The sequence below is a fragment of the Apiospora phragmitis genome (assembly GCF_038363925.1).
Source record: "Apiospora phragmitis strain CBS 135458 chromosome Unknown utg000014l:1.0-1827420.0:1.0-1829600.0, whole genome shotgun sequence".
Taxonomy (NCBI): domain Eukaryota; kingdom Fungi; phylum Ascomycota; class Sordariomycetes; order Amphisphaeriales; family Apiosporaceae; genus Apiospora; species Apiospora phragmitis.
In genome coordinates this window covers 1352238-1365024 of record NW_027117414.1, presented here as the reverse complement: position 1 = coordinate 1365024, position 12787 = coordinate 1352238, and the positions used below count along the sequence as shown (strand labels likewise).

At 50.3% G+C, this 12787-nt stretch overlaps 6 protein-coding genes across 6 annotated transcripts; 2 read left to right on the top strand and 4 right to left on the bottom strand.

The window, feature by feature from the left end:
* Positions 1-191: 191 nt before the first annotated feature.
* PG994_015038 (uncharacterized protein) lies at positions 192-1962 on the bottom strand (the record flags this gene model as incomplete). Its single annotated transcript, XM_066866447.1, has 3 exons — positions 192-210; positions 490-1699; positions 1887-1962. 3 exons carry the CDS (start codon positions 1960-1962, stop codon positions 192-194), a joined length of 1305 nt encoding a protein of 434 aa, XP_066708123.1.
* A 566-nt stretch (positions 1963-2528) lies between these two features.
* On the bottom strand, positions 2529-3219 carry PG994_015037 (uncharacterized protein; the record flags this gene model as incomplete). The annotated part of the gene is made up of 2 exons (XM_066866446.1): positions 2529-3095; positions 3157-3219. The coding sequence occupies 2 exons, from the start codon at positions 3217-3219 to the stop codon at positions 2529-2531; spliced, it is 630 nt and encodes a 209-aa protein (XP_066708122.1).
* Positions 3220-4747: 1528 nt separating this feature from the next.
* PG994_015036 (uncharacterized protein) lies at positions 4748-6125 on the top strand (the record flags this gene model as incomplete). Its single annotated transcript, XM_066866445.1, has 7 exons — positions 4748-4931; positions 4997-5013; positions 5124-5238; positions 5307-5435; positions 5526-5623; positions 5702-5834; positions 5953-6125. 7 exons carry the CDS (start codon positions 4748-4750, stop codon positions 6123-6125), a joined length of 849 nt encoding a protein of 282 aa, XP_066708121.1.
* A 1180-nt stretch (positions 6126-7305) lies between these two features.
* On the top strand, positions 7306-10154 carry PG994_015035 (uncharacterized protein; the record flags this gene model as incomplete). The annotated part of the gene is made up of 4 exons (XM_066866444.1): positions 7306-7485; positions 7625-8380; positions 8449-8745; positions 8769-10154. 4 exons carry the CDS (start codon positions 7306-7308, stop codon positions 10152-10154), a joined length of 2619 nt encoding a protein of 872 aa, XP_066708120.1.
* Positions 10155-10223: 69 nt separating this feature from the next.
* Positions 10224-11732, bottom strand: PG994_015034 (CUE domain-containing protein; the record flags this gene model as incomplete). The annotated part of the gene is made up of 2 exons (XM_066866443.1): positions 10224-11039; positions 11091-11732. The coding sequence occupies 2 exons, from the start codon at positions 11730-11732 to the stop codon at positions 10224-10226; spliced, it is 1458 nt and encodes a 485-aa protein (XP_066708119.1).
* PG994_015033 (uncharacterized protein) lies at positions 11680-12258 on the bottom strand (the record flags this gene model as incomplete). The annotated part of the gene is made up of 1 exon (XM_066866442.1): positions 11680-12258. One exon carries the CDS (start codon positions 12256-12258, stop codon positions 11680-11682), a length of 579 nt encoding a protein of 192 aa, XP_066708118.1.
* Positions 12259-12787: the final 529 nt, after the last annotated feature.

Sequence of the window (12787 nt, the reverse complement as noted above, 5' to 3'; positions counted from 1 at the left end):
CCTAGGTTGGTGGGACGCAGAGTACAATGCTATAAAAAGCACTGGGGGTGGCAGGCTTTAATGTGTCTGAACTGTAAGCTTCCAAGCAATCCCATGCAATATACAGCATTATTTTACCTATCCAACGAAGTGGCAGCCAACTACCTCACTGTTCTACTCGATACCAGCGAGATCATCGTGTACATACGGCGTTAACCCTCATAGCCAGGCCTAATATCCTTAGTATGAGCATTGAGCACCATTAACAACCTACTGTTGTTAGCTATTCTGCCTCGAGCTATTGCGTCGCCAGCTATCCCAGTGTCTCAGGGTGGGTGGATTCACCGTTTATTCGAGGAGTTGCCTTTATTCCCCCCGAGACATCCCGTTTATTCCAAAAAGAGTAATACTAACGCCGAGACTCGGTAGGTGTGTAAGAGCGAAATAGGAGTGGATTTGAGAGAGCGCAGAATGAATAAGCAGGCCTCAATACTATTGGTCACTCCGAACGTGAGATTCGTAGTTGCCCCACGCTTGACTACGCGGACGGAAGGAATGGCGGTCTTTCCCTGTGACGTTGGAATCTCCAGAGTGTAGTTAAGATACCCCTTTAGAGGTAGGAAGCCACCGTTTGACTCAATGTATCCCTCAAACGCTTCTCCTTCCCCATCTCCCATCTTTGGTACCACTGGCGCTTTTGGGTTTGAATCGTGAAGGAAATTGTTCGTGAATTGAGAGGCTCCCTCACTACCCAGATACAACTTGTTGCTTGCGTTCGTGAACTTGGTCTCATCGAAATGAATTAGAACCCAGTCGTTCAGGAACCCAACGATCTCATGATCGGGGATCGGCCCCTCGGAATTGCAGACCTCAAATTCCGGGGCTGCGTAAATAAATCCAATTTTTCGCTTGGCTAGGCCAGAGTAAGGCTTGATTTGCCCTAATACATCCTTATCCTCATAGACGGTGTTCACAGCAGGCACGATGTCTTCCAGATACTTCAGTTTCGTCACATCCGTACGTTCCTGAACGGTGGGCTGCTCAGGTTTCGGTACTGGCGATGACTGACGCCACTCGTCAAACTTCTTGATCTTCGCTAGTCCGCCCTTCGTTTCTTCCTGGAAATTTTCCAACCTGTCCGTGGCCAATCTCAGAATCTGGGCTACCGTCGTTGGGCATGCTTGAGACACCTTGGGGCGTGTCTCCCCGTTGGCTGAGGATTCCATGACTTTTGGCCTCTCCGGCATTGGTAAGAGAACATGATAACACGTTGTAGCAAAGAGACCTTGGTTAACATCGAAGACTATGAAGGGACCAGCAGTTCCATTCTCGTGGTGCTCCTTGCTTGCAGTTTTCGAGACCTCCCATCCAAGCGTTGAAAGGAGAGGTAAAAGCTCCACATTTGGTCGTTTCCAACGTTTCGGAGCTACCCAGTACTCGTCTTTGACTACTTCGTCCAAGTTCCGGATGTCGCTGTGCTCAGAGGCCTTGGAAATTGCAGTGTGCTTGTACATGTCGTTCTCACGTATTTCGACGTGGATATCGAGTCTGTTACGCTCGAGGATGTTCTTGATTGTCCTCGTTGCTGCTGAGACCTGGTTGAAAGTGGTGCCATACTCTACGTTGATGAGGACTACAGCAGGGTACTGATCCTCTAACTTCAATTCCGGGCCAGAGGCTGTGGCCGACTTGCTGTAGAGGAGCACCTCGCCATGGCTGGCTGGATGTATTAGTCCGGGCAATTAATCTACTACTTATCAAGTTTTATTAATAAATAATAAGAAGTAGAATAAAAAATAACTCAGTTATTTAAAAATTGAATTAACTTTTACGAAAACGAGGTTTATATTTCAAAAAAAAAAAAGAAAAAGAAAAAGAAAAAGAAAAAACCTTCAAAAATTACTTACCGCTTAAGCCATAGTAGTAAAACCGACTTTCTTCATCGTTCGGCTGAGTCAATCCATCAAGGGCAAGACTTGCCATTCCGACGCTTGGTACCGAAGGAGAACGTGAAGTGCCTAGGTAGGTAAGTTAGTAATCCAGGAATAGATATCCACGAGTATACTCGTCGAATATGTAAAGTAGCTAGGGGTATCGGAAAAGAACGTTGTCCAAGTAGCGGTCAAACTTTAATATGAGATGGAAATGATATGTAGAACATACCTGACGTCCCGCTTCGTCTGTCTAAGCCAGACGACTCAACTCCTTTTCTCCTTACCACTACTGTCTTTACCACGACCACGACCACCGCCGCCACCTGAGGCCGATTAGCTACCAACTGGTCTGCCCATACAGATACGCTTCTGGACAGCTTTATCCATCGGTAGGTGTGCAGAGCACCTGGAGCCTAAAAGAAACCCATCGAATGACTTCCTTCCTAGTTGTCTGCCCTCGATAAACTGCTCCAAGGTGTAGAAGAGCAATATGCCTCTACTAATTTACGGTTTAAATAGTGTTAAAATGAGCCTTTAAACGTCATATAATGTAGCAGGTTTAAACTACATAATTCTACTTTATCATCTTCGTCCCTGGGTAGCCTATCATTCTTCCTAGTTCTCTTTCTCCTTCTCAAGCTCCTCGTCCATGTCTTCCGCATCACTAATGTCAGTATCCCCGCTATGCTCCCTGTCCAAATCGTACGTCTTGTGCATCCACGACGGGTCTTCCTCCGACAACGCGATACCAGAAAGTATGGATGCCATATCTTTCGGGAGGAAAAAGAACTTCCTCAGCGTAGGCCCTCGAGGGTCGTCGTCGTCAGCTTCACTTCCATCGTCGTCGTCCCTCTCCTTCTCCTCATCAGGTCCCTCGTCATCATCACTCGCGAACGGATTGTCCACATAGACCAGCAGGAGACCGTGGTCCTCGATGTCCTGGTTCGTCACGACGACGAAGATGTGCGGGTACCACCCGGCGTTGGCGGCGCCGCCATCCGTGGGCTCCAGCTCCTTGTCCATGGCGGCGTGCGCGGCGACGACTTCGGCCAGGCTGCGGCCGCCCAAGTCGGCGGTGGGCTGCGCGGGCCTGACGCACTGGGTCTCCATCGAGTACTCCTCCCACTCGTCCTGGGGGATGTTTCCGATCTCCTCGAGGCGGGCGGGGGGAGACGCCCGAGACTAGACTGTACAGCGCGAACGATGCGGAGTCGGTGCTGATGCCGGCGCCTTCATCGAAGACTCTGACGAGCTCATGTTCCAAGGGTGGGAGGTCGAGGTTGAGTCCGTTGTGCAGGGACGTCATTTTGGGCAATTCTAGAGCGGGAAGTATGTTTGTTCGGAGGGCGATGGAAGATGATGTGGATGAAAAACACTTGGATTTGCGTCGGGTCGGTAAGCCCCAGAAAGACGCAATCGTAGCCTCTCGTATTGGGGGTTTGGTTTTGTATAGAAACAATGAGGGCGGTGTGCTGATTGAGGGGCTGTGTCGATTTAAGTGCTCAGGCAATCATCTTTCATGCAGCCCTCACGTGCAAAAGCTATTTATATATACCTACTTTACTCTCTGGAACGTGTCGTCATATGAAGTTGACTCCTTACTCAGTCAGTCCAGTTATATAATTAGTACAAAAAGGAATACACCATCTCAGCTTTCCCGTTATAGAATAATCGAAGCCGCGGGCCATCGTAGTAAGATTAGGCAACTATGTAGTCAATATATAACATAACATAGGATCAATCTACCAGGGCATTACAGACGCATGCTGATGCAAGACGCATTTCCTAGCGTTAGCTGCAGTGGCTTTTTGGTGCAGAAAGATATAGGCAATAAGCAACTGCAACGTATGACAGGATCGGCTAAATCTATTAGATGTCACTGAAGAATGAGAGGCTGGTTAAAAGGGGTTGTTTTGATACGTGGGTATTGCTCGCACTCGGTCCCTCGTCCGTACTACGCGCCAGCGTACGTTAAAAATAGTAAGTGTGGCATTGTTCGTGCTCGACCTCCAGGAACGTTGTTTCTATTTCGACGGTAGCAAGAAAGAGGTCGTAGTAACGTCGATGACGTCGATGGGGTCGAGAAATATATGAATAAGCTGACTCTTGACAGCGGCTGGCAAGGCCAATTCAGCCAGTACAGCTGAAGCTAGGAAACGCGTCCGTAGGGGAATATATTGGCATAAGCTTACATGTAGTCATTCGTTACACATTTAGCTTGGCATCGGCCTTCTTGGCGGGGAAGAATACACACAAAAGGAGTTACGGCAGCAATTTGTGTGCCTTCAGTACTTCCCTCATGTTCAGATATGATGATGTATTCTTGGGTTGCCCTCCAAGGCATGATTCGTACTCGTAGGATGCTCCTTTTCACCTTGTGCATTACTATACTGAAGACTTATGCAGGGGAAATGTAAGCTTACAATCCTGAATAGTCAAAGCCTACATTAACACACCATGCCATGTCAGCTTCAAGTTGACCGCAGCACTTGATCACCGTCGTAGAGGTGTAATTGGGTGTCGGCAGAGTTTTGCCTCTAGGACGTTGGAGGGTCTGTAGTTTCGCGAGATCCTTCCTTCAACTCATGTAGATGGGAAGTCTCTCTGGTCGAGGCCATGCGCATGTCAGAATCTACAAGCACAGTAAGGGGACCGGCGTACACAATCATGGCCCTTGGCAATAATGGCGAGGGAGACGTTTGTATAATAAATTGAAGATATCCTGTTGGATAGCACTCTCCTGTAGACAGATTATCACTCAATTTTGCACTCATATCATCGCTCATATATACTATTATCAACCCCTTTTCGCCCACTAGAATCAGCTCATTACAATGAAGTCGTTCATCACCTCCATTGCTCTCGCACTATGCGCCGCCCAGGTGGTTGTGGCTGCACCTGAGGTGATGCGGGCGGTTGAGCAGAGAGACAACCAAGTCGCGGCAAGAGCTGTAACTTTCGTGATGAACTGCGCTGCGTACAAGGGAAGCAACGGCAAGAATCGAAAGGGTGCTGGCGGTAAGGAGCGAAATTTCTCCTTTTCCATGCTTCAATGAGGACTGACAAAGTATTCCCTACCACAGAGACCTGCAACACCATGGTAAGTACAACGCCGACACGGCTGCTTCTGTCAACAAAGAAAAGACGAGGACAGGAATAAGACAGACGATTTCTGCGAAAGCTTGACCACTGACGAAGAACTGATTCTAGTGTTATGGTACCAACTGCAAGGCCAAGACAAAGAGCTTCACATTCGATGGAGCGGATCAGAAGAAGAAGGACAAGCGAAGGGAATCAGCGGGATGCAACCCCACGAACAAGAATAGTATGTGCAATGAGGGAAGGGCCCCGTCACTGATAGCAGAATTTGTGAAATGCTGACTCGATGTTAAGTCTGCAAGACCGACAAGAAATGGACGGACAAGGGCTTGACTGACTGCGACGAATTCCCCCTGGCTGCCACCAAAGAAGCCGACAACGGAGGTCAAGTCTTCCGCTGCGTGAAGGCTGCCGACAACAGAAGTAAGTCGCTGTTGATGATGCCTACCATACCCCTATCTTCTTTCCAAGGGTAGATATTGCTTTGCTAACCTAATTACCACCTATGACTAGGCCAAGGCGGACAGACAACTACCGCCATCAAGGCATGCAAGAACAAGTTCCCATGCCAGTTCACCTTTAGCTTCAAGGGCGAGACGAACTATAAATACGTAAGCAAATTCCCGTCTTTCTCGCATGGTACACCTTGAGAACATCCAATTAATCATGTGAAATCTGCTCTATAATAGTGCCAAAAGAGTACAGACTGCAAGTCGGACGGCAACCTCTACACCCGCGGCAACACGCCCGTAAAACGTGATCTTCCCGCTTCACCTGCTCAGGAGGGCGGTTACTACCAACTTCGCAGCGGCGCTACCATCTGTAAGCTTTTTTCATCTCTTTCTCTGTCTCTACCAAAATCCCCCCTTGCATGATACTGCTGGGTTTTATTTGGTCTTGGGTTGGGTCATGTGGCTAATACGGCCCCTTTCTGTTTTAGATTCTCCTAGCGATCTCGCCATCGGCACTGTCGCCGTCCGTAACGTCTATGCCAACGATACCAACATCATAAATGATGAGGAGGCGGCTCAGATTGAGGTACGGGACCTATGGGACGAGGAAGGCGAGCAGGAGGATGAGCTGATCGAGGATGAAGTCATGATGAAGTTATAGGTTTTCAAGCATGTTGTATCTGGTTATTTGGATTATGTACGGGTGAAATGGGTATAAGGGGCGCAGAAGGTTTGGACTACTATGGAGACGGTGGGCGGTTATCTGGGATGTTTTGTTTGATTTATTATACGGTCGCTACCTCATCATGCAATGTTACTATTGGTTCTATTCCTATACTCTCAACACTGTCCGACGTGCTGTCAATCTTGACGGCCTGAACTGGTGTCAGAACTTCGACCTGCAACTGTCCAAATTCTAGCCCTAGACTGATCATTATGAGTGGCTACATGTGAGAGTGTTTGCCACAACTTTCGGGCTTGAGGATCAGTGTAATTCCAAATATCTCGTTTCTGTCTTCGAAGCCCTCCCAGGGTAGATTTGTGCATTGCCACCAAAAGCCCACCACCCGTTCATTTCAAAATACCCACCTTGGGTGATAGAACTTGAGAGAAGTGCATCTCTGTTTTCTTATATCATACAGCTGGACCGAACAGATTGTTCGTGGAATCAGGAGAGGTCGCTGTTTAAAGCCCCCTTTCTCACAACAGGCATGGCAGTCATCCAGAACCCCTAATTACTCGCCAATGCCCACAGTTCACTGCGAACAAAACCATGATGTATATAATTGTTAGAGAGTACTTGGGCCAACCCCCCGCATCCAATGCATTGCAATTATTGCGGGTGGCCCTCCAGTTCTCACCGTACAGTCTCGATGTGCGGTAGCATGTAAAAGCACCCCACGAACATCATGGGCCTTGTATGAAATCAAACGTATGTATGGCTATGGAAGAATAAGAACTAACATTTGGAGACGACTTGTACCTCAATTGACCAATGTGATGAAAATAGACCAATCAGGGGGCTTACTCCGGCTAGCCAATGAGCCACAGTCAGCATATGCGAGAGCTGCGCCCCGGATCTAACGCTTCTGCCTGGAGGCCTCCACATCTCTGCTGACAGGTCTAAGACTAATATCGTCTGGCAAGAACCCAATTCCTACCAGGATGGATCCAACAAGTTCATCCCTTTCTTGAAACCTAAGATCTTAGTCAATTCATTTTGTCCGGGGTATTCCAGATTCGCATCCGACTGGCACGGTTCTTGTTAGGTTAGCCCGGCCACCACTACCACTCACCCGGGTGTCGATCCAGGGTGGTTGGTTGCTTTCAGCCAGTCAGCCATGGCCCGGCCCAAGACGTCTCAACCGGCGGTGGCGCCATCACGCACCAGTGGCGCTACTGCTGCGTGCATGAATGATGTTCATCAGGCTATAGCACCAATTGAGAGTGGTTTCTATCATGCGCCAGCGTTCCAGTACCCCGATTATGAGCTTCACCACGCCAATGCTGTTGCAGAACAAGTCGCCATAGCTAACAGTCCACGCGAAATCGACCCCAGTTGGCCGAACTATAATAATACCATCCAGACGAAGGAACCCTCTGTCCAATGTCTATTCCGGGCCATATCCGCTTCCTTTTAGCGGATCCTCAAGCTTGGAGAAAGTCCCGGAAGGCGGCCAGCTACAAGCTATGTCTCTACCATACGGGTCGGAACCCCCGCCGCTGGAAGTCTCGCCGCCCGAGTCATCGTCATCAACCATATCATGGGCGTCTTCTATGACCGAGGTGCTCTCGCCAGAGCAGACGGAGGATTTTCTGATGCAAGGCCGTCAGACGTGGACGCGCCACCCAAGCCCCTTGATGTACCCCATCCACCATGCGTCGACGGCTTCCAATGGTTCGACGATGTGGAATGGAGTGAGGTCAAACCCCAGGCATGTCAACCCAGACTGCAGCACCACTTTGCCGCAGAAAGAGGTCGGCCATCTCACTAATGGCATCCCTTCGCTCATGTGCCGGTGGAATGAGAGTGGTCCATGCCGGAGCGGCAACTTCGCAAACCGGGAAGAGCTCAATTGGCACGTGAAGATGGAGCATCTCCTCGAGTGTCCAGTCCTTGGATGTGTCGAAGGCTCCTTCTCCACCAAAGCTTTCCTAGACTGCCATATTAGGTGGGCACACAAGAGTGCCAGGTTGGATGAACCAACTACTAGCACTACTCAACTTGGCAACTTGGAGAATAAGGGAACCCAAACGTCGCTTATAAGCTTGAAACCCGAAGTAGAGAAGCCACCAGCGATAACCGGACCAGCACAGGACAGACTGCTGAAGATGGAAATGTCGATCGGCATTCCAAAAGGCGCTGTCGCGAGAAGTTGCGTGGTGCCTTGGAAAGAAAATGTCGCCGGCAGACTGGTAAGTTATTGAACCGAACCCACCGTATGACAAAGCCCAAGCCAGTAAACTGACCCTACCAGCAGTAGGCACAGCCAGACTGGCAGAAAGTCCTCGCACACCCAGACTGTTCGAATATGCGAGTTTCCCCCATTGTATGGGAACACGGGGTGCTTCCTTTCCTCATCGAGTTTATGCCCAGATGGTGCGGTCCTGGGCATGTCATCAGCGTCACCAGAGGCAAGAAGCGAGACATGAGGCGCATTTGTCTCATGACCAAGAAACCAGTGTCCAAAGCACGCAAAATGACCATCGCGGCCCATGTGCGGGACCTGCTGCCGGAGGCATATCGGCATGGGATCAGCTTCGTCTTCACCACTGGCGAGGTCGACCGGCTGACCTGGGCGAGGGCCTTAGCAGGCAGATGCCTGACGAGGTGTGCAACCCGCGAAACCCATTCTGCTACAGCAGCCCCTGTATGGGAGATTCAATTGGGGCCGTTCTGCAAGATGGCGATGATACGACAGCGACCCTGGGCCCAAAGATTATTGTCGGTGGTGGCAATTACTGGCTTGCCAACTTTCACCCATTCACAGAGACAAACATTGCAGGTGACTTGGCATTCGTGCTACATCCCTCGCCCGCGGACCGTGATCAGTGTCGCGAGGAGAGTCACGATGCCTTGGAAAGCGATGACTCGGATTTCGAGTTGGGGAAAATAGCAGCGAAATCTGGATATGATCTGAAAACAACAAGAATCACCCATGAGCCGTACTGGGAAGAGTGCGAAATGGAGCCGCCCCTGGTTGTCACTGACTGGGCACTGATCTCGGCTAAGACCAGAGAAGCGAATTTGCTAAGGAAGTTCCCAACTGGTGCGGCTCCCAAGAAAGAAGTCCCAATCACGCGGATGAGCAGTGTGGTTCCTGGTGCCGACGTTTGCTCGACGGGTCGCACGTCGGGCTTTCAGCGCGGCCAGGTCTGCGAGATTCCTGCCTATGTCGATGGCAGAAATAGCGGGAATGGTACAGGTAAAGGGACAAGAGAATGGTTCATTGAGGAGCCTGGCTCACAAGATAACGAAGAGGACTGGATCCGGGGTGGCATTGGGGTTCCAGGCGACAGCGGGGCTGCCGTTATAGATTGCGATACTAATATGCTCATCGGTCAGCTCTGGGGCCGAAACAAGTATCACGGTGCTGGTTCACGAGTCACCTACTTCACACCAATGTTCGACATATTTGATGACATCCAGGAAAAGTGTGGAGAGCAAACCAGGCCACAGCTTCCCCAATATCGCGACGAGGCCGACCGCTGGCCGGTGTATCCAGTATGTCGGACATGTTACGATCTGCGCGAGTACATGGAGAGCCGCAGAAGCTCCAGGGAGTCACTCGTCTCAATGATTGCTGGGGCCGGGGAAGGGTCGCATAGTGAACATGATCTGACTTCAGTCTCCGAGTTGGCAACCCCCAAAGCGAGCGCCGACAGTCACTACTGGACTCGCCATGCTGGACTGGAAGACGTAGGATCCTCCTTTAATAGTGGCATGTCTCCAGCACCCCTGGCTTCATATTCCTTCTCGTTTGGCCTTACAGCCAATTCCCCCGGAGTATTGGAGATGAGAAGTCCTTACGCTATGACACTGAACAACGAAGATCTGCACGAAACCGGGTATCCCGACGAGCGACCTTCCGGACATGGGAAGAGAAAGTCTGGGTCGACAGCTCTTGTGCGTAGCAATAGCCACCAATCTGGATCTTACCAGCTGGAGAAGAGGCGGAGAGTCATGTAAAACCCATGCCCTGGTCTAATCATACAGAGAATGAGTTATCATCAGAGGGTGCGATGTCTTCCTAAGAGATCAGCCAGGGAAGCCTCCACGAGCCATCTTTTTGGCTCTCTGGTCTCGTCTGTTGTGGTTGGCCCGTGATCCTTTGTTGGCTTCTTTACGGCGTCGCGCGCTCTCGGTTTCCTTCTCGCCAGTCGGACCAGCTACGTTCCCGCCACGACCGCCACCTCCTCTTCCTCTGCCGCGGCCTCCACCTCGGCCGCGGAACCCGCCACGCGAGGAGCCAGACTCTTCAGTATCGTCAGCACCGGCACGCCACGAAGTTGGGGCAATTGCAGCCTGATTTCCATCAAATCCGGAATACTTCATTTCCAAAGATTTCAACTGGGCATGGTTACGGCTCAGCATCAAGGCCCATCCTTCAACGGCCTCATCTGTCATTCCCGTGTCCTGTCTGAGCTTCGCCCGGTAGTTGCCACGGCGTGTTTCTGAGTCGCGACCAAAGAGCTTCGAATCGGCTTGGTACGCTTTGAAGAGAGTCTCCTCATGGATATCCTTGCGTTTCTGGTCGTCCGCATCATCGGCTAATGCATCGTTGACAGCGAAGCCAGCGTCTGCAGCATCGTATGTATCATCTCGTTCATCGTCGTCTGCATCAAAAGCAGATAGTGCCGATAAGATCGCAGCCTTATTAGGCGCTGCCGACCGGTCCTTTAGCATTTCATCTGCCGTTCTTCCTGGGTTTTGTTTTCCGAAATGCAAGTTGCCGACATCCACTGCCAGCTTGTCAAACTCATCATCGTCATACACGTTATGACGTTGGGTAACAGGGGTGGAGTTGCGCGTGGTGCGAGACTGCTTCTTCTCCTTCGTGTCCGTTCGGGTGACCTGTGTTCATGTTAGCAATGGGGTAATACAGCGATGAATTTAATGCCTTACAGATCTTTGGAGCGGTCTGCGGTAGCAAATATGTAGTGGTAGCGACTCCTCCAGAAGATGGGAGATGACTTGCTCCGTGTTATCATCATATTCGTCCAGTAACCTAGAAATAAAGTCCGTGCCTAGGTCGGGGAACAAATCCTGGATCTGTGAAATCTGGCTCATTCTATGAACCTTCATCTGCGACAGATCTTCGCCGTCTTCTGCGCTCATCACTCTCTTCCCCTTGTCGACCTTTCGCTTCACGAACCTTTTTGGTCTGGCGGCTCCACCAGGTTTGCGGAATGTCTCCAACGCAGTAATGACTGACTTCGTTCTGGTTGTCGTAGAGCCGGATGCCTCAAGTCTGACTTGGACTTGCTTCAAGATTGGTGTAACCGTGACTAATTCCGCGACCATGGAATCATTTGCATTGGTCGGCCCCGCTTTGTGTGCATCCGCGGCAGCTTTCAAGGAGTAAAGTTGATCTGACAGCATCGAGTATTTTGGCGGCGCCGCCTCAGTCAGGCCCACGAGACACAGATAGGCCGTGGTAATGATTGCTTTTCGCAGGGGCGGATTCATGATCTTGTAGCAGTTGACTAGTCCGTCAAGGAAGTCGGTTTCCAGCAAGGAATAGCTCAGCTGCTTCGGGTGAGGCATGAAGCAGGTGGTTGAGATGCTTCAGTCGGGCCTCGGGGATTCTGAGGTCACCCTTGATACCAGTGTCCAACGCAATGATTAATGATTTCTTGAGGGCTGTAAAGAAGGTACGGGGGTATCCTTCGGCTTCTGGAAGATGAAGGTCAGTGCTGCCGATACTCTCTTTTCCGTAGACCTTGCTGAAGTCGGATAAGAACTCCCATTGCAATAACTTCGTCGGTGTTGAGGGAGCTCTCAGAAGTCTGGAGGAGAGATAATAAGATTGAAATAGCAGCAAGGAAGCAGTATTTGAAGAGCCCAATATCGTAATTCCAGAAAGGGCCGTCTCTTTCATGAACGGAACCAGGTAGCCTTCGATTGACTCGTCCTTGGCGGATAGTTGAAGAAACTCATTATCTGAAAGGGCCATGTGAGCCTCCGCCAAGGATACCCATAATGATAGGCAAGCCTCCCATTCCTCCGGAACCATATGATCTCTCCAGGTTGTCTCGGGGAAAGGTGCAAACGGAGGAAGAGAAGGTGCCATATTGAGATGAAAGAAACCTTCCGGGTTCTCAAGAGGTCAGACTTGCTCTTTCGAAGGTGAAGCAAAATCAGTAAAATTTTAGATGGTTATGATTTCCTCTGGTAGACCTGGATAGGTGGTTTATGATAGCAAGTCGATCTAGACTGGGGCTGTCATGAACCATGATGATGCATCCTTTCCTTGCTGGCCGAGTGACTCTAAGACCGCACCCAAGGAGGTAGCACTGTAGGAGCCCGCCAAAGGAGTGGACCCCCGTCAGCTTGCCCAATGTTGAGGCCTGGAAGGGCTTAGCGTCTGGTCAGCTCCCACCCATGTCAGATCTTGCCCTCTGATTGGCTTCGCCCCATAATCGATAACCCTCAACCCACGCAAAAAATCCACCCCACATTCAAGTGTCGAAATGTCGAAAAGTTGCTGAAAGTCTTCCTTCCTTCGCGATCATCAACATAGCAATTTTTGTTCGGCACCTTCTCACGTAACCGTAACGCACATCGTTCGAGTCGGAAGGTAGCAATCATCATACCCTTTT